The sequence below is a fragment of the Eublepharis macularius genome, chromosome 6 (assembly GCF_028583425.1).
Source record: "Eublepharis macularius isolate TG4126 chromosome 6, MPM_Emac_v1.0, whole genome shotgun sequence".
Classification (NCBI taxonomy): domain Eukaryota; kingdom Metazoa; phylum Chordata; class Lepidosauria; order Squamata; family Eublepharidae; genus Eublepharis; species Eublepharis macularius.
The window spans coordinates 22,991,673-23,014,836 of record NC_072795.1 but is presented as its reverse complement, the minus strand read 5'-3'; the positions used below and the strand labels follow the sequence as shown (position 1 = coordinate 23,014,836).

General features: G+C 41.8%; 2 protein-coding genes across 6 annotated transcripts in view; one reads left to right on the top strand and one right to left on the bottom strand.

The window, feature by feature from the left end:
- PHC3 (polyhomeotic homolog 3) overlaps positions 1–23,164 on the bottom strand; it is a 75,389-nt gene that overhangs the window by 21,489 nt on the left and 30,736 nt on the right. For all 5 annotated transcript variants that reach the window (XM_054983155.1, XM_054983156.1, XM_054983158.1 and 2 more), the window contains exons 7-8: positions 4,442–4,682; positions 1,245–2,107 (exon numbers count right to left, since the gene is read on the bottom strand). In XM_054983155.1, the coding sequence (XP_054839130.1) occupies positions 1,245–2,107; positions 4,442–4,682 (1,104 nt within the window). The remainder of the gene's footprint in view (positions 1–1,244; positions 2,108–4,441; positions 4,683–23,164) is intronic.
- LOC129332216 (A-kinase anchor protein 4-like) lies at positions 11,660–13,744 on the top strand. Its single transcript, XM_054983161.1, has one exon. It carries the CDS (start codon positions 11,660–11,662, stop codon positions 13,742–13,744), a length of 2,085 nt encoding a protein of 694 aa, XP_054839136.1.

Genomic DNA, 23,164 nt, shown 5'->3' with positions numbered 1-23,164 from the left:
CAGTTGAGCCGTAACATGAAATCATACTTTATGTTGAATATGAAGCAAATTGTGAAACCAGGATTCATCTCTATCACTCATATATCCTGGGTTGCCTCAAGAAGTGGGGTTTTCTTTTCTCTGGACAGTGTCACCAGAGAACAAGTCAAGATTAAACCCATAGTTAACTGTGGTCAGTCAATAAATCAATTTCAGATCCTTGCTTTAGATCCTAGTTTAATGGACCCTGACTAGTTAGGAAAAGTAGCCTGCATTCCATCACAACAAACATAGTTTAATTAAACCATATTTTTGTGCAATATCTGAATTCAGCCAATGGGTTACAGTTTGCAACATCAAAATATAATACACAAGACAGGAAAAGAGAAAAATAATGCAACCACTCACAAATGCAGACTCCTACAAATAACAGATTTGATTTATGCTTTGTTTATCATCTGGCATTGTTATGTAAAACATGGCTGAGAGGTTGACCATTTCAGAAGTAAATGCAGTAACAACTTTATTGACCAAACTGTAGTAGAACACAATGGCATCCAAACAACTGGGGAGTGATTAAAGACCAACACAAATCAGAGAAACAAACGTTACGAAAATGTCTTTGGTCATTTAAATTAATCCTTTTCTGGAACAGTGACAGTGATCACACTGAACTATGTATAGATATGTACAGAGTTCACAATGTCCTGTGTATAATGTGTGGGTTACAATTAAAATCTGGTAACATGTAAGATATTTAATATTGGGTTACTATCACTAAAAGACTTCAGAAGGGGTCTTTATTGGAGGAGAGAGGAAGAAAAATAATTTTAGTATAAATGGGCTATAATTAATTTACCTGTCCAGCAACTTGAGTACAAAGCATTTTAACTATAGATTAGTCCTTCATAATGGGAAAAATAGTTTGTACAAAACGTTAGTACTCTTTATTAATTTAATATTAAAAGGAGGGCTAGAACAGAATGCATTTCAGTATGTGTGATGCGCCTATGTGGAACCTGATAACTGTGAAACTGATATGAACGTTTTGGAAAAATAGGCCTGCTTACAAACCTTATTAGAACCTGTATGTGTGTATAAATAAATAAATAAATGATCTCTGATGAAAAACATCCAATCTTCCTTCTGTTTGCAAACCTTGTAAAAATTTGTGAGTGTAAATAAACAGAATAAATAACATCAGAAAAAACGAATCCAGCCCTCCTCCTCACTTTGAACCCAGAAAGCTAGCTATTAAGGCTTACCACTGGGGTCTCAACAGGTACTGATGGTTGTACTTGAAGGTTTACTGCAACTGTCTGGGGAGGAGGGAGCGTCTGAAATGGCAGCTGGACCAAAGCTTCAGCAGCAGGTAGCTCCTCCTCAGAAACCAATGTATTCTGCACCAAAACCTGACCCTGGGACAAAATTTCGGGTTGTAAAGACTGAACAGGTGGAAGAGGGAGTGGTTGATTATGGGTCGGAGATGTTGACAGCCGTGGTGAAGTTGCAACTGGAACTGGAGTGGGCTGCAAAACTGGATACTGCTGGTGAGGTGTTGGCGACGTTATCTGGTGGCTTGTAGACACCACTGCAGGCTGATCTGCTGGTCCAATGTGTGCTGCTGGGGAAGATGGGAGTTGGGGTGGAAGATTAACTGGCTGCGATACTGCTTCTGTTGAATTATCACTGGCCTGTGCTGGATTCTGCTCAGACTGAAGTGCTGATGATGCTAGAGGATGTGACTGTGATTGAATAAGAGCTTGGGGGTGGATAATAATGGTAGGTGACTGACTTGGCGAAGGAGGTGGTGGAGGAGATACCACCACTGATTGCTGCGAGGACTGGGATGGAGTTGGAGATAGTGTAGGAGGGGGAGGATGGATCTGAACAGATGTACAATGCTGGGATGGGGCACCGCTGGGAGGTGGAGGAAGAGCATGGCCGTGGAGTGGTACACAGTGTGGCGTTGGAGATGGTTCCTGATTGGGAGGAAGCTGGAGTGTGATTGGTTGAACTTGCTGCTGTTGGAAAATCAGCTGATGGTGGGAAATTTTTGAAGGTGGGGAATGAACAGGGGGTGGCTGATGCTTTAACAGAGAATGAGGCTGAACTGGAGAATATGAAGCTGCACAGGGGGAAGAAAAAAAAGATAAATTACTAAAAATTAGCATTCATTTTCTTAAGAACATTACAATTCCACAGAAATTATGCATGTTTCTGGATTAATAGAAAGAACAACAGCTGCTCAGTATTTGACAAAACCAGGAAGATCCATCATCTTTACAAACAATAACCTCTGGGTACATACGATATGATGACAAGTCCTTAATCTCAATACACCCATAATTAAGGAAACGAAACCATACTTGCAGAAATAAAAACCCATAAAAATGCTTTGACACGGCTGTACATGCTAAAATAAATACCAAACTTTCTAACATGGTAATGGATATGCTGAACTATGAAAAGCAAAATTCTGTAACCTGTCCCAATTAAGAAAAGTTTTGTATATTCTTGGCTTTTTAACAAACTTTTTCCCACTTCTACTAGTGAGAGAGAGATGGAGCTATAAAAAGCACTGAAAACTCCAAACCTGAGTACTGAAAGATATACCCAGTCTCCCATTAGGCTTCCAAAATTTCATCATGCATAATCCAAAGACAGCCAAGCCTGTCTTCAGAGCCATAAGAATGGGAAACTAGTTTCTATTTTTTTAAAAAAGATAAAACTGAACCTGAGATGAAAAACAAAATGGATTCTACACCAGATTCCATGGTTGCATGGAATCACAGAATACACCAACCCTGGATAGCAATGCCTGGCCTAGCTTCTCTTAATACTAACTTAAAATTCTTGTTAAACTTCTATATGATACATTTGTAAGCTACTTCATACACCCTTTAGAAGCCAGAAGACACAGCAGGTTTGAAAAAAAAATATTTCCCAGTTTGGGGGAATGCTCATTTTGACAAAATTTAAGAACTCTTGTTTTAGAACAAAAACAACCCATCATTTAAACAGAATATTTTATTCCTTAAAATTCGAGAACAGCAAATAAGGAAGTAATATCTGAAAGTCTCTATAGCAGGGGTCTTCCACATATGCTCCTGTTTGCCACTATAAATCCCCCGTTCTCCTGCCCAAAGCTCACAATTCTTACAACCCACATTTCTGTTACTGTAGTGCCTTTAGTTTCAGCAGGGTGGCTGTGTTGGTCTGTATTAGAAAAGCAAGATTTGAGTCCAGTGGCACCTTAGAGACCAACTAGATTTCCAGGATGTCAGCTTTCCAGTCCATTCCAGGTGTCTGATGAAAAGGAGCTTTGACTTTAGTACCTTTGTTTACTCTCTGCTGGAGTGTTAGATGCAGTTCTGAGGAAGATTTCATGTCCTGAGGTTTGAAGCTGAGAGGGGAATCAATGTGTCTAATTCTTTATATGGCCAAATCTGTGGATATTTAAATCCAGAGACTGGAGCCATAAACAGACATGACAGATATTTCTGCAAACCTAAGAAAAGCCCAAAGCTTGCAGAAAAATCTGAAATCTTAACAAAGATATATTAAAGTGGGGTTAACCCCCCAACATTTTAAAAGGAATGCCTGTAGCTTTAAGAAACATACCCTCAATGGCCTTTGCTACACAACCACAACAGTAGTCTAGCCTTGGTTGCTGTCAAGAAATGGCAAGGGGAGGGGGCAGGGCCCTTTCAAGTGCTGTTTTGACCTTTGGGGGAGGACTCATTGGGGACAGGCCTGAAAACAACCACCGGGCAACTTGCTGCCACCTTACTTGTATGACTCATCCAGGCTCAAGTGTTTGCTACTGTTCAACAGCAAGCACCCCACAAATGCCATTGTAGTGCAGCGGTTAGATTTTCAGACTAGGATCTGGGAGATCCAGGTTTGAATCCCCACTTTGCTGTAGAAGCTGACTTGGTGACCTTAGTTCAGTTATGCATTCTCAGTCTAACCTACCTCACAGGGTTTTTGTGAGGATAAAATGGAGAAGAGGACAATGATGCAAGCTTCTTTGGGTCCCCATTGGGGAGAGAGAGAGAGAGAGAAATAAATAAATAAATAAATAAATAAATAATAAACACAGCTGAAGATGCAGGGGATTCAGATAAAAGTGGGTTGGCTCATGGGAGAGAAGAAGAGAAGGAAGCATGAACAGGGGAGAGGCTATGGGGGCTTTTAGCAAAGGAAAAAAGGAAATAGTGGGGGAGGGGAAATTAGATTCCCCCCACAAGTCTTTGAGGGTCCCCCACTTGTACATCGTATTTTCAGACATCTGAACTAGTTCAGCAGCTGTGGAAATACAATTTTGATATCCCCATCCCTGAGAGACAAGCATCTTTTTATATTGCATATAAACAGGACTATATGCAAGACGATGACTCAAACAAATCAAACACATATTCAGTTAACATTCCTCTAAAATCTGGCCTTTCTATCCTACCTGGTGCTATGAGCTGATGAATACTTGATGTTCGTGTAACAGCTGGACTTCGAGGCTCTGTGGTTGGGCTGTCTCCTTTTCTTTTACTTTCTAGAGGGTCTGACTGGCTGGCTTTGGTACTGGTTATAGGTTTATTAGGACACACAGCTAATGTCTGGGCTTGACTGCTGCTTTTTGGCGAGCCATTCTGTGAACTAGACAACACACCCAACTTCTGGCTGCGCAGTGTCAAATTCTGGACCTAAAGATAATAATAAAAAATTTTAAATCTAAAATGAAATATAATATTCACAAAGATTCACATAATATGATAACCAGTGAGGTGCTGCAGATAACCAGAGATCTAGGTTTTAATGGATATAACCAAACATTCAACCCAAAAGCCTGCTGGGGAAGCTTGAGCTTATTTGTGTTCCTTTAGCCTCACTTACCTCATAAGGCTGCTGTTGAGAGCATAACACAGAAGGAATGCTGAACCACATATGCTGCTCTGAGGTTTAATATGAAATTGAAATTGTTTAAGATTTTTTATTCCTTGGCTTAATCATCAACCAAAAGGGAGACGGCAACCAAGAAATCAGAAGAAGATTGAAACTTGGAAGAGCAGCCGTGAGGAAACTAGAAAAGATCCATAAAGATAAGGATCAAGATAATCCAAACTAAGGTATTCCCCATTATTATGTATGGATGTGAAAGTTGGACAATGAAGAATGCTGACAGGAAAAAAACTGATTCATTAGAAAAGTGGTGCTGGAGGTGAGTTTTGCTGATACCATGGATAGCCAAAAAGACAAAACGGATTCTATATCACCAGGGGCAGCGCAAGGGTTTTCAGTGCTTGCGGCTGCCCACGCGCCGCCCGCGCGCACGCACTGGCCTGTGTGATGATGCCCCCCCCCCGCACGCACGCACCGCTGCTGGCCCGATCGCTGAGGCAGGTGGCTGTGACTGTGCGCGGGTGGCCTCCGAGCTCTCCTGCTCAGTTGCCTGCGCCGCTGCAGATGCCTGCCCACAGCAGCTGCACCCGGCTGGGGGCATGTGCTGGTGGCGGCGGTGCTGGGCGGGAGGGATAGGAGGCTGCAGCTCTGTGGCGCGCGCTCCCTCCCCCCGCACCTCCTCCGGCACTCCCTCCGGCACCCCACGCCTGAGGCCACCACCTACCTGGCCTCAATGGGCGTGCCGTCCCTGTATATCACATCAAAACTAAAATGACAAAAATGAGACTCTTGGTCACATCATGAGAAGACTCTCTGGAAAAGACAATAATGCTAGGAAACGTGGAAGGCAGTAGGAAAAGAGGAAGACCCAAAATGAGATGGCTGGACTCAATAAAGGAAACCACGTCCTTCAGTTTGCAAGATCTAAGCAAGTCTATTAATGATAGGACGGTTTGGAAGTCACATGATCACCATAGGTCAGAGCCAACTTAATGGCACATCTCTCTCTCTCTCTCTAAAAATGTAATAAAGGAATACCACATTCTGATATTGAAAACAGAAGAGCTCACACATCATAAGGTAGTTGTTAAGCTCAAGTTAATACTTCAGCTAATAACTCAACTTTGCTATATCTAACACTAGCAGTTAGCAGCAGGTCTGGAGAGGTGGCATACATATTTTCTAAATAAACAAATAAGATGCCAAAAGAGTACAGATGTGAACTCTGTTCCAGATAAGAGGCAAGGAGAAAAAAGACGTTTCACTTGAGTCCATCTCTATGTCATGCCCACTAACTACTCCACAGAGATCAAGCAGTCCTGTTACTATCTTTCTATCAAAGGGGGCTTCTGGTTCCATCAGAGATAGGATCTGATATTTCTCACTTTCTTAAGTCAGTATCTAATGTAGGGAAAACCTTGCATTCGCTAGATGCCCATAGTGCATTGTCTGGACAGAACTGACCCTTTCAGGAAACTCTTGGGCCTCTTCTTGTGCTACTCAGGCCGAAGGAAAGAATGTAACTTCTCTTCCCAGCCATTCAGTCTCTGGTTCCCAACTACTATTAAACTCTACAAAAAGCTTCCCACAAGTCTCTTCCTGAGGCGATCAGTGGTCATTCTCTATGAACATCTGCCATACCTTCAGCCAAGGGATCCTTCTCTCTGAGCTGCACAGAGAAGCCAACTGAGCAAAGCCTTTTACCTTCATAAGGCACTATGCGCCTCATGGTGCATCAGAACCAAAGTAGATGAGTCCCCCAGCAGGGCAGTATTCAGTGCTGTCTTCTTATAACTGCACTGCTGTACCTGTCTCCAGGCATGATAATGCACTGCACAGGGACCACAAAGAATACAAACAGGCTGTTTATCTATAACTGATTTTCTTTGAGTGGTCTCTGTGCATTCCCATTCACCCTCTTTTCCTGCAATAGGTGCTTTTAAGTTGCTATGATGTTACCTTTTCAGGAACTGAGCAGCAAGACATAACTTCTCTCCTTTGATCATGCAGAATCAATTCCACTGGGGAGGAGGTTTTTTGCGTGTCTAAAAGCTAGCTCCAGAAGTTCCCAAACTAATGTCTGCACAGGTGCAAAGCCCATACGTGTGATACACAATCAGAAACTACAAAGAAACAAAAGAATTTGGGGGCCCTCTGCTGGCAAATGATAATAGAACAGAAATTAAGAAATGAATTCAAGGAAGTTGTTGAGGAACTGAAGAAGTACTGAGTATGAAAGATTTGACTGACTCTAGCCAAAAACAAAACATGGCAAATATCCTTTAGAAATGTTAGAGATGGGTCAATAAAAAAGAATGAATGCTAAAGGATTTCACAGCTGATGCAAAAGAAAAATAATACGTGCAATCCTAAGTAGAGTTGCCCTTCTACGTTGACTGAAGTCAATGGGCTTAGAAACAAGTAACTTTCATAGAATCATAGGGTTGGAAAGGACCTTCAGGGTCATCTAGTCCAACCTCCTGCATAATGCAGGAAATTTACTGAGCACTGATGTAACCCTTTGTTCAGGATTGCTCTGATAGCCCTGGAGCATGACATAGCTTTACATTTTTTAAATTATTTATTAGTGCAAAAATGTAAAAAAAAAAAAAGCAAATAGGAGAGAAAAAGAAAACAGTGCTGGTTACAAAAACACTATTGGTAAATCTATACATAGGTATCTATAAAAGATTGCCAAATATATAAATATAAGTACATGTGTAGTTGCCTTCTATATGTGATATGTTCAAATGTTGCTAAGCTTATAAAGTCTTCAATCCACTGATTTACAGGAGGTGGGCTTTTGTTTTTCCAATGTTGGTATAAGCCTTTTAGCAACTGTAAGGGCATGGAGGGTCCATTTCCATTGACCATCAGTTAGATTCCAAGAGACAGGCAAGTAGTTTAACAGTGCATTAACATCCTCAAAAATAAATGAGTTATCTAACACACAATATGACTAATAACTTCCTCCCAAAAGGGCTGAATGACTACACATGACCAAAGCATATGTTTAAGAGATGCATTTTGTTAATTACACCGCCAACAGTTAGACACTGTGCTTATACTTTTAGTAAAAAGATGCTGTGGTGTCCAACCTACATACCCTAAACATAATTTTTTGTTGAGTAAGTCACAACTTAAGATCCAAAGTAGCAACGAGCATGGCATATCTGAGTTTCTCAGAAGCTTTGCTTCAGGGCAGTTTTGCATATGCACTTTGGATTTCTTTTTCTCTCTGTGTTACTTCCAACCACAGAGAAAGGTGCATGCTCACTGCTGTAACATAGTTGTTAACAGGGGTCATTTCGTAGAAAAAGAGCTGGAGGAACTCATTAGCACAACTCATTAGCATATGCCACGCCCCTTCCCATCACTGGAAATGTGTCATTAGCATAACTGATTTGCATATGTCACACACCCTGACATCACCTATCCTGGCTGTTTTGGACCCAATCCTGGCCATTCAGGGCCGAAATTGGGCCCAAAATGGTCAGGATCGGGCCACTGCTGAGCGGGAGAGTGATCCACTACCCATCAGAGGCCCGATCCAGGCCAAAATGGGCCCAAAATGGCCAAGAGTCAGGTGGGTGGGGCCACCTGACATGTGACCTCTCTGGGGAACTACCAGAACTGCGTTCCTGCATGTTCCCCTTCAAAATGAGCCCTGGTTGTTAAGCTGCTTGGGCTGCAAATCAGCACTCTGCTATTTCAACTCCCAATATTGCCATAAACTCTGCAGGTGGCCTTGGGTAAGCCATTCCTCTCAGCCACAGCTCCCCAGCTGTATTGTGGGGATAGTAATAACACTGACTTTGTTCGCTTCTCTGAGCGTAGCATTAATCTGTCCAGAAGGGGAGTATATAAGCATACTAATTATTACTATTACGCTCATAAAAGGATACCTTATCTTCTTTGACCAACATGATTCAGCATAACTTAGCATGAAAAGAAAGTCACATGGTACTGTAAGTTGACAAGCAAGTTGAGATGAAGTAACCCACTTCATACATATACTGCTCTTGTGTGCTGGGGAGCACCATGCATAAATAAAAATAATTTGAAAACTGAATGCACTAAGCCACTTTAAGAAAAAAAAATCCAACAAAATCTAGATCTCCAAACTTCCAAGGTAATACCTCATAAGGAAGTTCTATTTATTTATTTTTTTTCATTTATATGCAGTCTTTCTTCCTGATGGGGACCCAAAGTGGCTTACAAAAGTCTCCTCTCCTCCATTTTATCCTCACAATGACCTTGTAAGGTAGATTAGGCTGAGACTGTGTGACTGACCCAGGATACCCCAGCCAGTTTCCAAGGCATAGTGAATATTCAAACCTGAGTCTCGCAGATTCTAGTCCAACACTAACTACTAACTATACTGGCTTTCAGAGTGACTGTAGTTGTCACCAATATGCTGATGACACTCAGCTATGTCTTACTTTGAATAAACCACCACTTAACTCTGGCCTAATGTCTCAATGTGGTTGTCAAGTAACTGGTGGAGAGACAAATTGAAACCGAATCCAAATTAGATGGTGAAGCTAGCTGGAAGAGCCATTGATCAAAACGGACTGTACTTCCAACCACTCTGGTGTGCAGCTTTCACTGAAAGACTCTGTTAGAAACTTGGGAATCTTTCAGGAATCTGATTGCCTTTGGAGAAACAAGCGTCTACAATGACTGAAAAATGTTCTTTCTCAGCTACACTCAGTTAGGAAGGAGGCTTCCTATTTGCAGTTGCCTGATGAGGCCACACTGATCCATGCATCTGTAACCTCAGAGCTAGGTTACTGTAACATTCACTACATGGGGCTGCCTTTGAAGACAACCCGGAAACTACAGCTGGTGCAAAGTGCAGTGGCTTGTTTATTACTGAGGGCTAACCAGAGGGACCATTTTACTCCTGTTCTGAGGTCACTCAACTGCTGGCAATTAGTTTCTAGGTCCTTTTCAAGGTATTAATGCTTACTCTTAACACCCTTCATGACCTGAGGCGCACATATCTGAAGGACTGCTTCTCCTGGCATGTTCTCATGCAGCAGCTTCATTCTTCTCAGCAAGATCTATAGTCAATATCTCCTTTATCAAAGTCACATACTGCAATTGTCCAGGATTCGGCTTTTTCAGTGGCTGCCTCATGTCTGTGGAACAGCATCCCAGAAGAGGTCACGGAGCTTTCCAGCAAGAGCTTTGGGGGAGATTTGGGGAGTAACCTAAGCAAAGGGGGAATATCCTCCTTTGGGGCACAAGGTGTTTCTAGGTGGTTTCTCAATATTGTTTTAATGTATTGTATGGTTCCACGTTAGCCCAATCTCATCAATCTCAGAAGCTAAGCAGGATCAGCCCTGACTAGCACTAGTTTGGGAAACCAGCAAGACAAGGCTATAGAGCTGGGCAATGGCAAACCACTTCTGACCAACTCTTGTCTTGAAAATCCTATAGGGTCGTCATACGTTGGCTGTGACTTGACAGCACTTTACACACATTCATGTCTGTTTTAATGTCATTTTTATCAAATTATTTTTATATTGTTGTTACCTGCCTTTGATCCTGATGTGCTAAGGGGAAATGTGGGTGCATAAACACTGAAATAAGATGATCTATCCTCTTCTCTACCATCAAACAGAAAAGCACAATAAAAGAAGCTGTTTTTGAACCCTTAAGACCACATAACCAAGTTCACAGAATGTCCAAAGATCTCACTTCCTTCCTCACAGCTCATGATATTCTCTAATATAACTCAAGAGGACAAGCCAAGATAGCTACACAGAGGACAGCTACTCCAGAACTAGGGAATTCCCTTGCACTGGAAAACTAGCAAAATCCAAATATATAGCGCTGTTCTGAACGGCTTTTATCCATGCAGGTTCCATAATTCCCAGCACAGCCTTTTTTTGGTTAAAGGAAACCAAACATTTCAACTGCTGAAATGTTGGTTAGATACAACTCGCTATGTTTTTAGTCTTTTAGCTTCTATGTAATTCATATTTATTTAAATTCAGGCTGCAACATGGAGGGGGAGGTAGGGAAGTTTCATTCGATGACTGCAAGCAGGTTTGTGGTACACAGAATCAGATCCAATATCCAATATATTTTGATATTTTTTATGATTAACAATAAAAACAGAAAGAAAAATGAAGCTTCAAGTAAAGGGGATACAAAGAAAATATGAACTAGGAGACATGATGATAGTGATAGGGAAAAAAGAACCAGGTAAAAGCAGCAGATTCAAATGGGGGAGGGCTTCTAATAAGATTTCTTTGTGAGGTCACTAGAAAGCTTGAGATCAAAAAACCTACATTGAAGGTTTTTTTTAAGATCCCCTTGTTAAACACTCAAAACCTGTGGAATCCTGAGTTATATGCAATTGCAATAAAATATATTTATTTGTAGAAAAATAAAGTTTAGCTTGAATAATTGCTTCCTTGACAATATTCTGAAAATGAAGGGCTCTCAGGATGCAAAATGATAAACTCCCATCTCTTTCAACTTTCAATCTTTTGGTATACTTCAGTATGAATAAAGAGATGGAAAACACAAAGTAAAGTTATGTTAAACATGGTTAAGCATCACTGGCTGGGGGATGATACTGATGCTTTATGATGTCACTGCTGTCCTGGAAACCATATATGCACACAAATGAAAATGCCACCTGCCAGTACAAGAGCATGGAAAGCTGAGAGAGGAGGCAACATCTTGAGTGGGGCAGGGTCAGCAAAAATCTGAGAACAAGAACGCTCCACGACCTGGGGTACAATTCTGGTTTGGGACACCTAGTATGGCTCAGGAGACCGACTGGCTACAGAGTCAAGCCGGTCTTTGCAAAGTAGATCTTTATAGCGCAGAAAGTCAGAAGGATCAGGATCGTAAAGTGATCTGCTTTGTTGACGTCTCCAGCCTTAACGCGAAAGACAAAGACCAGAAAAACAAGAGAGGTAACATTGCTGCCCCTTCCCCCGAAGTTGACCTGCGTAATCTTGAAGAGAAGGAAGTTATTGTAATCAAGGATAACGAGCAAAACAACCACTCCAATACCGAAGGAGCAGTTTGCCTTTTCAAGCAAGGCTCCTCTGAAGAAGTCAACGTTGTGAGCTGGCTCAGCAACGACCTTCAGAAATACGCAGTTGGATTCCAGCATGCACTAACCCCCTCACGGCCTCATAAATCTTCTTACGATTCATCTGCAGTCGACAAAATGTCCCAGAGCAGCGACACATCATTCAGGGGCTCTAGTAGCCAAAGAGGAGATGACCTTTCCTATTACGTTAACAAACTCTGTTCCTTGGTTGTTCAAATGGCACATAAAGAAATGAAGGATAAATTTGAAAGCAGTGGTAGGTGCATTCGCCAGTCAATTAATCCCCGTGGATCTCCAAGCAAAGTTTCATCTAGTGATGAATATGGTAAGTTATCCCCAAAGACATCTCATGATGACCCCAGAAAGGCTTCACTCTTTTATGGAGAGATGTCTAATCAGTCTAACCAGAATGGCTACAAGGGACAAGACAGACAGATGTGTCAAAGGAAAGGGTCGGGGCAGTCAGATGATGGTTCTGTAAGCAAAGGGCTAATGGTGTACGCAAACCAGGTTGCTTCAGATATGATGTTCTCATTCATGAAGACCATGAAAGTCCAGAAAGGCAAGCATCCTCCACCAGCTTGTGTAGTCTTAAAGAAGGTACTCCTTAAACACACCAGAGATGTCATATCTGACTTAATTGACTCCACCATGAAAAATCTACACAACGTCACAGGAGTACTCATGACAGACTCAGATTTCGTTAATACAGTGAAGAAGAACCTTTTCAATGTGGGAACCCAGAAGTCAACCGAGATTTTGGAAGCAATGGTGAAACGGTTGTTTAAAGCACTGGCAGGGGATGATAGGCAAAAATCTCAAAGCCTTGCATTTGCAGCACTGAAGGCAGGGGCTCACTCAGACTCCAGATCTCAGGGACTCCAGTTTGCATCACTTAAAGGTGAAATGCATGGTCCAGGGAGGGACAGGGGTAATGGACAAATGAGACCTCTTCCAAGCGGAAGCAAAGGCTCAGACAAGCACTGCTCAATGGATGTGTATGCTAAAGACCTTATCATAACAGCATTAATGTTAATTCAGCAACACCTCCTAGAAAAAAACAAGGACCAAGGTCTCCGTGAGACCAACACCACATCATTTGGCTATGTACATGACAAGTCTGGTGGTTCCAAATACGGTCAAAGACAAGGCGGAGGAAGGCAAGATTCTCACCTTGAATCACAAAAGGGTGATATATCGAGTATTCTCTTGTCAATCATCCAGAAAGTATTGAGAGAAGCTGGTTTCAGTTCAGATGAAGGTTCCCCTGACAGGGGCTATAAGCAGCCTCCCTTTACTGAGAGCAGATCACACAGGGGTTCATCAAAATCAAATGGGAGCCCCGAGATGTATGACAACATGGAACAAATAAACAAACAGTTTATTGATCAGCTGGTGGAATCTGTGATGAAGTTGTGTTTGTTGATGGCTAATGGCAGTGATGCTGATGGAAGATATAACGGAAAACAACTAGGGTCAGCAGGCTCCGAAGTGATCGTGAACAACCAGAATTCCAACAACAGTTCACAGAACAGAGAACTGCAAGCTGTGCTCCAGTGGTTGGTTGCTTCGCAATTCAATGTGCCTAATCTGACATTCATGAATGAACAAGATGGTGACTTGGCCAGGCTTCCTCAACTGGCTGACAAAGCAGCCAAAAAAGGCTACAGTGTGGGAGATATCGTTCAGGAGGTGATGCGGTACTATGAGAAACAACAGATGGATGCCATGTCAGGACAGATGCCTCGGTGCGGACTGGTCGATTGGCTCCTTGCTAACCTGTAAGAACCAACTCTTCCCTCTCATGTTACTTTGTGCCCAGCTCAAGCGCCCAAGCCACTCTTTCCTGGCGCAGCAGATACCACCACTCAGCCCCATTGCAAGCAACAATGCACTGACTTGAACTGGTCGAGAAAACGGGTAGCTGGGCAAGCTCATCAATAAAAAAGAATAAAAAAAAGTGAGGGGGGAGACAGGTTGTTTTATTGATCACTTCAACAAAGCTTTACAAATAACCAGGTTCCACCTAGCTATATTATCATATATACAACCCTAAGCAATCCAAAATACTGTACTAACAATATCTAAACTGCAAGGTGTTGGCACAGCCACCCATGATTTTTAGCATCTCATTAGGCTATTAAAGAAACCAAGGGGGAAAATCAGAGAAAGGTGAGGAACAGAAAGCTGTGGGTAATTGCACCAAGTATATTTTCAAAGCAGCCCCTTTTTTCAGTCACAACAGTTAGGAACGTATTAGTTGTTGCAATTTTCCAGCTGGCTGCAGATGAGATTGTGTTAAATTTAATTTCCATGGGAGTCTTAAAACTGTCCCATTCCATCTTCATTTATCTTCAGGTGGAAAGAAGAATTCTGTGGTCACTATGAGAATCTTTTAGACCCAGCAAATAAATGATAGTGTAATGAATTAAACTTTTCCATTTCTTTTTAAAAAGATGCTCTCCATGGAATGTTCCCATGGCTTTCACTGGGCAGGAGGAGAATTCAGCTAAGTTGCTAGGCATTCTGCTCATTGTGATAGTTAAGGGAGACTCTCCAGTTTGCTTCCATGGAACATTGGGACAGACCCATCCAGATACGTTGGTGCATCTTTGTTTCTCCTGCTCTCTCTGGCATATAAAATATGTCTTCATAACAAGAGAGGGCTAGAGCTAAATTGCAGGCAATAATGTACACTACAGACTTAATCAGCATCAGTCATTTTTTGAGCACAGTGGATGTTGTCTTAGACCTGCCTCTTATTCATAATGAAGAAAAAAATCATTAGATGCATCATTAGCTGGTTGGAAGCTTCAATGTTTATCTTCTATGAACTAAACTGATCACAATATGTTAGTACATCACAACACACTGAGGAAAATCAGAAGTTATTAGCAATGATATTATATTTGATTTATATACTGCCCTTTAGGATGACTTAACACCCACTCAGAGCAGTTTACAAAGTATGTTATTATCCCCACAACAAAACACCTTGTAAGGTGGGTGGGGCTGAGAGAGCTCCTAGAAGCTGTGACTAACTCAAGGTCAAGTGGAGGAGTGGGGAATCAAACCCGGTTCTCCAGATTAGAGTCCCGCGCTCTTAACCAGTACACCGAACTGGCTCTTGTTTACAAGAACTTGTTTACAGGCATTTGTTTACAGGAAGAAAACTTGGAGAAAAGAAGAAGATGGAGGTTGCTATAAACTTTTTGGGAGATTTTCAAGACACAGCTTGCTAATGTGATTGCATTTAAACCTGTACTTTTTCAGATATAAAACATATTGCTATATATCCATGTCTTGTTCTTTAGGACAAGCAGTAAATATAACTAGGAAATACTTTGTATTTTCTGTCCTCCTGCCCTCCATGCTGTGTTTCGGATACTGCCTTACTTTGGGTCAAAAAACACAGGTTTTTGGGAGGAAATGATTTATTTTGTGGTTCTGATATCTCTGCAGAAGACATGCACAGTATAAGTGGATGACAGATTTGAGCAGCTCCTACAGTACAGATCTACTGAGACATTGATAGACAACCACTATCACCATTTTGGCATTCTCTTTACACTGTTCCTGTGACCATTCTAGCCCCCAACCAAGGAAGAACACACCCTCGAGAATTTTTTACTCAGTTCTGCGACCTCCTTAGTTCTTTAGCTCATCTCACACAAATACACACTAAACAAATTGGGACAGACTGCTGAAATTTCACAAGAGCTTCAAAAAACTGGCAGCAGCATTGGCACAAGAGAATACTCAAGCAAGGGTGAGTGCATTTTCACGTCAAACTTTGCCTACTTCCATATGGCAACAACTGCATCATTTACATTGCCATTGTGAATATAGAGACATTCACGCTTGCAATGGAGTCCACACCGCAGTCTTCTCTGCAGCAAATGCTACTTCCCTATGAAACCAGAGGGCTTTTTAAAATCAGTATCTTTGCTATAGAATTATAACACTATAGCAATAGAGCAATAATCCATTTTTTAAAAAAAATGGGGAAAGCCCTGTGGTTGCTTTGGGGAGGTGTGTGTATAATTCCAAGCAAAGGACAAAAACAACAGGAACGGGAACCACTTCCTCCAATACAAACACCAAACAATCCAAAGATTAAGGAAGTGTGCTACAAAACGTAAGAGGACACAATGCAATATAATCAATTTATATCACCTATAATGTGTTATTCAAAATAATCGCAAAACCCACATACTTAAGGGACATACATAATTAATAATGATAATAAGTGAAAATCCCGGAAGAAGTCCGATATCAGGGAGAGGAGCAACTTCTAAATTGAAATAATGGAAGAAATAAACGGGATACGCCCCGCTGAATTTTCTGCTGGCGTCCGTAGATTCATTACGGTGCTCTGGACTGCTAGAATAGTCAGCTCCGAGTGAAAGGCAAAGCTGACTGGAAGGCAAGGCAAAGCTGATTGGAAGGCAACGAGCCACGCCGGCCTTATCTCTCTTCACTCATTTCAGATATTAATATCCTTCTTCAGGCCATAATATCTATGAATTAACAGTCATAATCATGCGATAATATGAATTAAGCCACCAAACAATCAATCAAAAAATATACCCCACGAGCTACAGCGGATCGCTGTACTCACAATCATGATCCAAGCAATTCACATTGTATCCAATCCCACGTAACAGCGTTTCGGGTAGTTCAGAGGTGGGGAGTAACCACCTCCTTTCAATTATATATACTAATTGGTAATAGTCTATTTGGACTTAAAGTGGTATTCATGAAACACAACAGCCCAATTTTTCTTAAAGGTAAACCCAACGGGAGCAGCCCACATATTGCACAAACCCAATATGACAGCCATGGGAAGCTGAACAAAAGAAAATGGCACCAATGTGGGCAGGGCCTGCAGAATGTGCACCTTCCTGGGCCCACACAGCATACAAACACACTTTGACTGTGGTCTTTCCAAAAAGATAGTTATCATACCAGGTTTGAGAAAGATCCAAGCAAAGCTGGGGGAAATCTGGATAGTGGATGATTAAGGATGACATTGTGTGGATGCTAAAAAGAAAACCTCATTTAATTCCAAACTGGAGCAAAACCTCTGTGTGGAAACATATTTAATTGGGAGATCAATGTGATGCTCTTATAAAGTTAATGGAACAAAACAGCAGAAGGCAAAAAGCAAGAACATTCAGCAAGGGAACTGAGGAAATGGTGTACAATGTCTGGCACTATAACGTAAAGCAGACAATGAACACAGGACTATCTTGTACAGAGGTGCTGTTATTTTAGGAAATGGCTTGTCAGTAATTTCAGTACTGCTTCCTAGATTCCTCTTTCTTAAGCAGCTTGTTACTTAGGCTCAGATTAAAATCAACAACAATGTAAAACTATGTAACAATACAAATGCATTGAAAGAACAACCAAAACACGGATATATACATGTAAAATATCCCCACACCTATCCCTATTCAGTGAAAGCTCACTAAAACTTTTTTCTTCTGGCCCCTTTTGTGTTTCTGAACTCAACACTTGCTATTTTGTGACCATTTGGGATATTAAACAACTATCTTTTCTTAATGGTGATTTACATGAGTGTGGCAACCAGCCAGAATGTTCACTTCTATCAGCTCTGCTTGAGTGGCACCTGTAACCACGGGTGCACCAAGTAAGACGTCACTTCTTTACGCATATTGCATACATGGGGCTCCTCTGCGTGGAGGATTTTTCCAGTGCCTGAGTCAGCCTCAAGGAGAAGAAAAACAGAGGAAGTGGAAACTGAATTCTTTGGAAGAACAGAAAGATTTTTTAACAAGTGCCCATTTGATTATAAAACCAAATATCGTGTATGTGGGGAGATGCTGAGAAAGGCACACAAACAATTAGTTTCAGGTGGGTAGCTGTGTTGATCTGTAGTAGAAGAGCAAGGTACGGGTCCAACAACACCTTAGAGATCAACTAGATTTCCAGAGTGTGAGCTTTCAAGAAGCAAAGCTCCCCGAGGAAGCTTTAAAACTTGAAAGCTCACACCCAGGAAATCTAGTTGGTCTCTTAAGGTGCTACTGGACCAGAACAATTGTAATGGGTTGATTAATCTTGCAGAGAGCATGAATACAGGTCCAAATAACTCCACATTGCAACAGGATAAACCAAGGGAGAAAATGCTGTTTTATTTGCAAGAAAGTTGATCTTAGCAGGAAATCTTAGAGCCAATTTACATGTTATGAAGTTGCCACAGATGCCACAATGGATTTGTATCAGATACACAATGAAAGTTTTCTACCTTCCAGATGTAGGTGGGCCCTATTCTGAATGTGATTGTTATATGTGAGGCAGATGGGCTTCACACAAACTCCACAATATTTTCCTATCTTAAAAACAGCCCTAGAGGCAAATATTGGTTCCAATAGGAAACTTAAATGTAATGATGGCTACAAGTTAAATTTTCCACTGGAGCATACTGTGGTTTCCCAGTACTGTTTGAAGATATGAAAATGGTGGTAAATGAGTGTGTGTGTGGGGGGGGGGGGGAGGCTGAAGCACATTGTACCTGTGGTTGCAACCAAGATTATACCAGCACGCATGTGGGAGGCACAAAACTCTCATTGTACATTTGATACAAAGTCCCTATGGCATCCATGAGGACAGTGTATTGTCATTTCTTTCTTGCTTGCTCTGCTCTTCTGACCTTTGAGTCTTAAGTAGTAACTGAGAATATGAGGAAGAAAGTAAGAATTAAGGCTAGAGAAAGTTAGGAGGACAGTGTATTGTATGAAATGTCCCTTAAGCTCTCAAATTCCTGAAACAGACATGCAACCAAAAAGTCAACCCCTATTTTAAACGGCGCAACCAGATGAAGTGCATCTATTGTTGCACGAATGACTATACCTTAACTGGCACCCAAAGCCTGGAGGTCCAGCTCATCACTTCTGCAGTACCCTCAGGACTTCCAGCATCACCATGGGTGACCATGCACAAGCTTAAAGGCATGCCCTCACACCCTCTGCATTGTCCCCAAATGGAAGAGCTCAGCCACCATCTAGCCTGAGATTCAGTGGGTCACTTTTAAAACGGGTAACAGAAACACTGCTGGACTGCAAATAAAAGGTCAGTAGGGTAGCATGATGGTCTGCGGGAAGGTGCAAGAGAGAAGGAGAAGCTTAATTTTTTCCCCACACAGCATTTAATGATGACTAAAATGGCAGCAGCTGCTTTTCCTTATTTAAATCATTTACCTGCATTTCCTATGTCTGCAACTTGAAGGGAACCTACTGTAGTTAGACTGCATGTTCAGTATAGAATTCTTTGTCCTGCATTAGCATTTGCAAGTGCTGCTTACAATTCTAGGCCCACTTACTTGAGTCACAGGTGCACAGAAAAGAGCAGTCAAAATGATCAAGAGGTTATAGGGCATCTTCCCTAGCATATGGGGCTCTGCAGTTTAGAAAAAATTAAATGCGATGCTGGCAAAGGCAAAACAACATACCTGACACTTTGCATGCACCTGGCATTTCATTTGAAGTAGGCTGCTCCCTATGTAAAGTGGCTTGGCAAGCTTATTTAGCCAGGGGTTTATAGCCCAGGTAGGGGGCATACAGGCATACCAACCAAGCACACAAAGCTGCTTTGCATGAGTAGCAACTCTATTTAAACAAGATGCCAAATGTAAGCAAAAGAGACACAGATACGTTTACCAGCACTGTAGTTAAACTGGGCCAGAGGGAGTGGAATGACTTGAGATTTATATAGTTATGTAGTGTTGAGAACATGGAGATACTTTTCCTCCTCTTCAATAATTCTAGTACTTAACAACAAGTGTGTGTTTATGTACCACCCTTCTGGACAGATTAGTGCCATATTCAGAGAGGTGAAAAAAGTCAGTGTTATTATTATAACAACAACATTAGATTTATCCCCACAATACAGCCGGTGAGCTGGGGCTGAGAGGAGTGGCTTACCAAAGGCCACCTGCAGAATTCATGGTGGTGGTGGTGGTGGTGGTGGTAGTAGTAGTAGTAGTAGTAGTAGTAGTAGTAGTAGTAATAATAATAATAATAATAATCTATTTATATACTGCCCTCCAGGACAACTTAACATCTATTCAGAGTGTTTTACAAAGCATGTTATTATTATCCCCACAACAATCACCTTGTGAGGTGGGTGAGGCTGAGAGAGCTCTGGAAAGCTGTGACTGACCCAAGGTCACCCAGCTGGCTTCAAGTGGAGGAGTGAGGAATCAAACCCGGTTCTCCAGATTACAATCCCGCAGCTCTTAACCAAACTGGCTCATAGTAGGAACCAGCAGCGTGCTGATTCATAGCCCAGCCACTTAACCACTATGCTACAGTAGCTCTTACTTCAGGTCATCTAATGAAACTGATCACCTGCAACCTCAGAACAGATAAAAGGAACTACTATTACACACAGCACATGATTGATTTATGAACTTCTTTACCACAGCATGTGATAAAAGCTATGGACTTAAAGAAAGTTTTAATAAACCTTCTCCCAACTCAGGCTACCCTGGAAGATGGCCCCCTACCTTGGCACGGCTGATTTAGCCACCTAGATTCATGCCACAAGAACATCAAGACTAGGCTACTGTAATGCACTCTACACAGTTTTCCCTTCAAAGTCCACGTAGAGACTCCATCTACTACAGAACACTGCAGTTCATTTAGTTTTAGGAGCTAAGTACAGCATGCATATTACGTTTTCTAGTCACCCCACTGGCTACCTATCAGTTACCAGGCTCAATTCAAGGTTTTAACTACCACATACAAAGCTCCTCAAGGCCTTGGCCTCTTATGTCTGTGCAACCACCTCTCCCCCTATGCTCTGCTACAGCAGCTTTGTTCTTCTGAACAGGGCCTTCTGCAGATACCACTGTGCAGTTTAACAAAATCAACAGTAGTCTGTACACGTGCTCTCTCTTTGGCAGTCTCCACCTTATGGAATGCCTGCCTGAAGAGGTCAGGAAAGCTCCCACTCTCTTGGCTTTCCACAAACTATGCAAAATTGAATTATTCAGGAGGGCCTTTTCACTCAGGTAATAGGGCTGTGCCACAAGAAATGGCTCAGAGAGATGCCTTGATAAGGGACAGAGACTATTGACTATTTTACTGGGTACTTTCTGCTGATCTAGATATGCTCCTATTGGGTAGTTTCCACATCATTAAAGATGTTATACTTAATTACTTACACTTTGTCTCAGAAATGATTCATCTCTGTTTGGATTTATGCTTCTTTTCAAATTTCTGCAACCCATGCCCTATTGTATTTGTTCATTGAATATCCTAGCTGTTGATCGTATCGTATTTTGTTCACTAAATGTCCTAGCTGTTGATCATATTAACCAGCACTGGTTAATCCTCCTTGGGTCTTAGCAAGAACCAAGCTGCTTGGTGTAGCTCACAGCATGCATAAAATAGAAAAGACAGAAAGTGGCAATGGGGAAAGTGGGCCTAGCCCTTGAGCAGTTAGTTACATGATGATAATTTCAGCCAAGTATACCCCTTGCTGAAACTTCAGGGCAATAAAACTGCCAACTAAATTGGACAAAATAAAATATACACTTAAACAATGAATGTGTTTCTATAAGCCCTCTTGTTTACTATTTGTGCAATGACTTTAATTTTAGGCATCCAGACATATTTTGTGTAGTGGTTAAGAGCGCAGGACTCTAATCTGGAGAGCCGCGTTTGATTCCCAGCTCCTCCACTTGAAGCCAGCTGGGTGACCTTTGGTCAGTCACAGCTTCTCAGAGCTCTCTCAGCCTCACCCACCTCATAGGGTGTTGGTTGTTGTGGGGATAATAATAACTTTGTAAACCGCTCTGAGTGGGTGTTAAGTCGTCCTAAAGGGCGGTATATAAATCGAATGTTGTTGTTATTATTATGTCAAAACCAAAACTGACAGGAGGTAGGATTTTGTCTTATCTAGATACAGAGCCTTCACCACAGAGCAAAGATCTTGCAGGAATAATATTACAGGAAGGGACCACTAAGGATACTGTAGTCAGTCTGTGAAACTGGGAGCTGGGAACCAGATATCAGGAACCAATAAGAGGTAGCAGGTACAAAGAAGTGGCAAGAGGGCAAAAGCAGGCAAGCAACTAGATGCCTCAGGAGCTTCACATCTGACAACCTGATCCAACAAAAGTAGGACCCAGACTTCTTCATGGTACAGGAACCTACCATTCGGTCAGACTCCACGTTTGCAGAGTAAGGAATATACCTTTAAAGGGCCTGTGCTCGTGCTCACAGACTCTCACTACAGCAGAGCTTGGAGATCTCTTGGCAGGTCCTTTGGCATTTCCACCAAGTACCTACTGCCTCTGGAGCAGATCTTGCAGGGAGTCTGGACGAAAACTGCAGAGGGCTGGGTTGTCAGCTCTGGCACTCATGTCTGGGAATTCTATTTTATTCCCAGCCTGCCCATCAGATGGGACCACAGGTTCAGCCAGGCTTATTGGCTGTTTCTTCCTTGTTGACAGGTGGCTTTACACAGTTGCCCAGACATGGTATCTCACTTTCATTCTCATGCAAGTCTATATGCCCGAGAGAGGTCAGCCAAGGTTTCCTGCTTCATCTCCGACAAAGTCAACAACACTATTCATTTTACGATAGGAGGGGGCAATGTGAACTCAGTGATAAAAATATTTCTCTCTACCCCCTAGGCTCAATTCAGGCCAGGTGAAGCCATGGTTAAGCAAGCATAACAGATGAGGCATGATGTGTTGGTTTGCAAACATAACTGGTGCTATGTTTTGGTACAATGTCTGAATAATAAAACACAGCTTCACTGACATGTGCTGGTCATCAACCACAAGAATAAATTGATTGATTGATTGATTGATTGATTGATTGATTGATTGATTGATTGATTGATTGATTGATTGATTGAAATCACAGCTTCAGCCTGTGCTCCACTTCCAGAAGCTTCTGCGCCATGGAAACAGGAATGAACTTATGAAGTAAATTGTGAGGGGACAGAAAATGAAAGCAGACAAATAACACTAAACCATGGCTTGCTCTGCTATACATTTAGAGCCTAAAATGATGATTTGGGGTTCTCTCAACTATACAACACAAACTGAGGTTTGGTTTGACGAATTATTTATGGTGTATATTGCCATGGGTGAATGTGCAGCTAAGGAACACTTTCATGCTCCAGCATCTTCATATATGAAGGCAGAACACAAGAAAGCACATTGTGCAT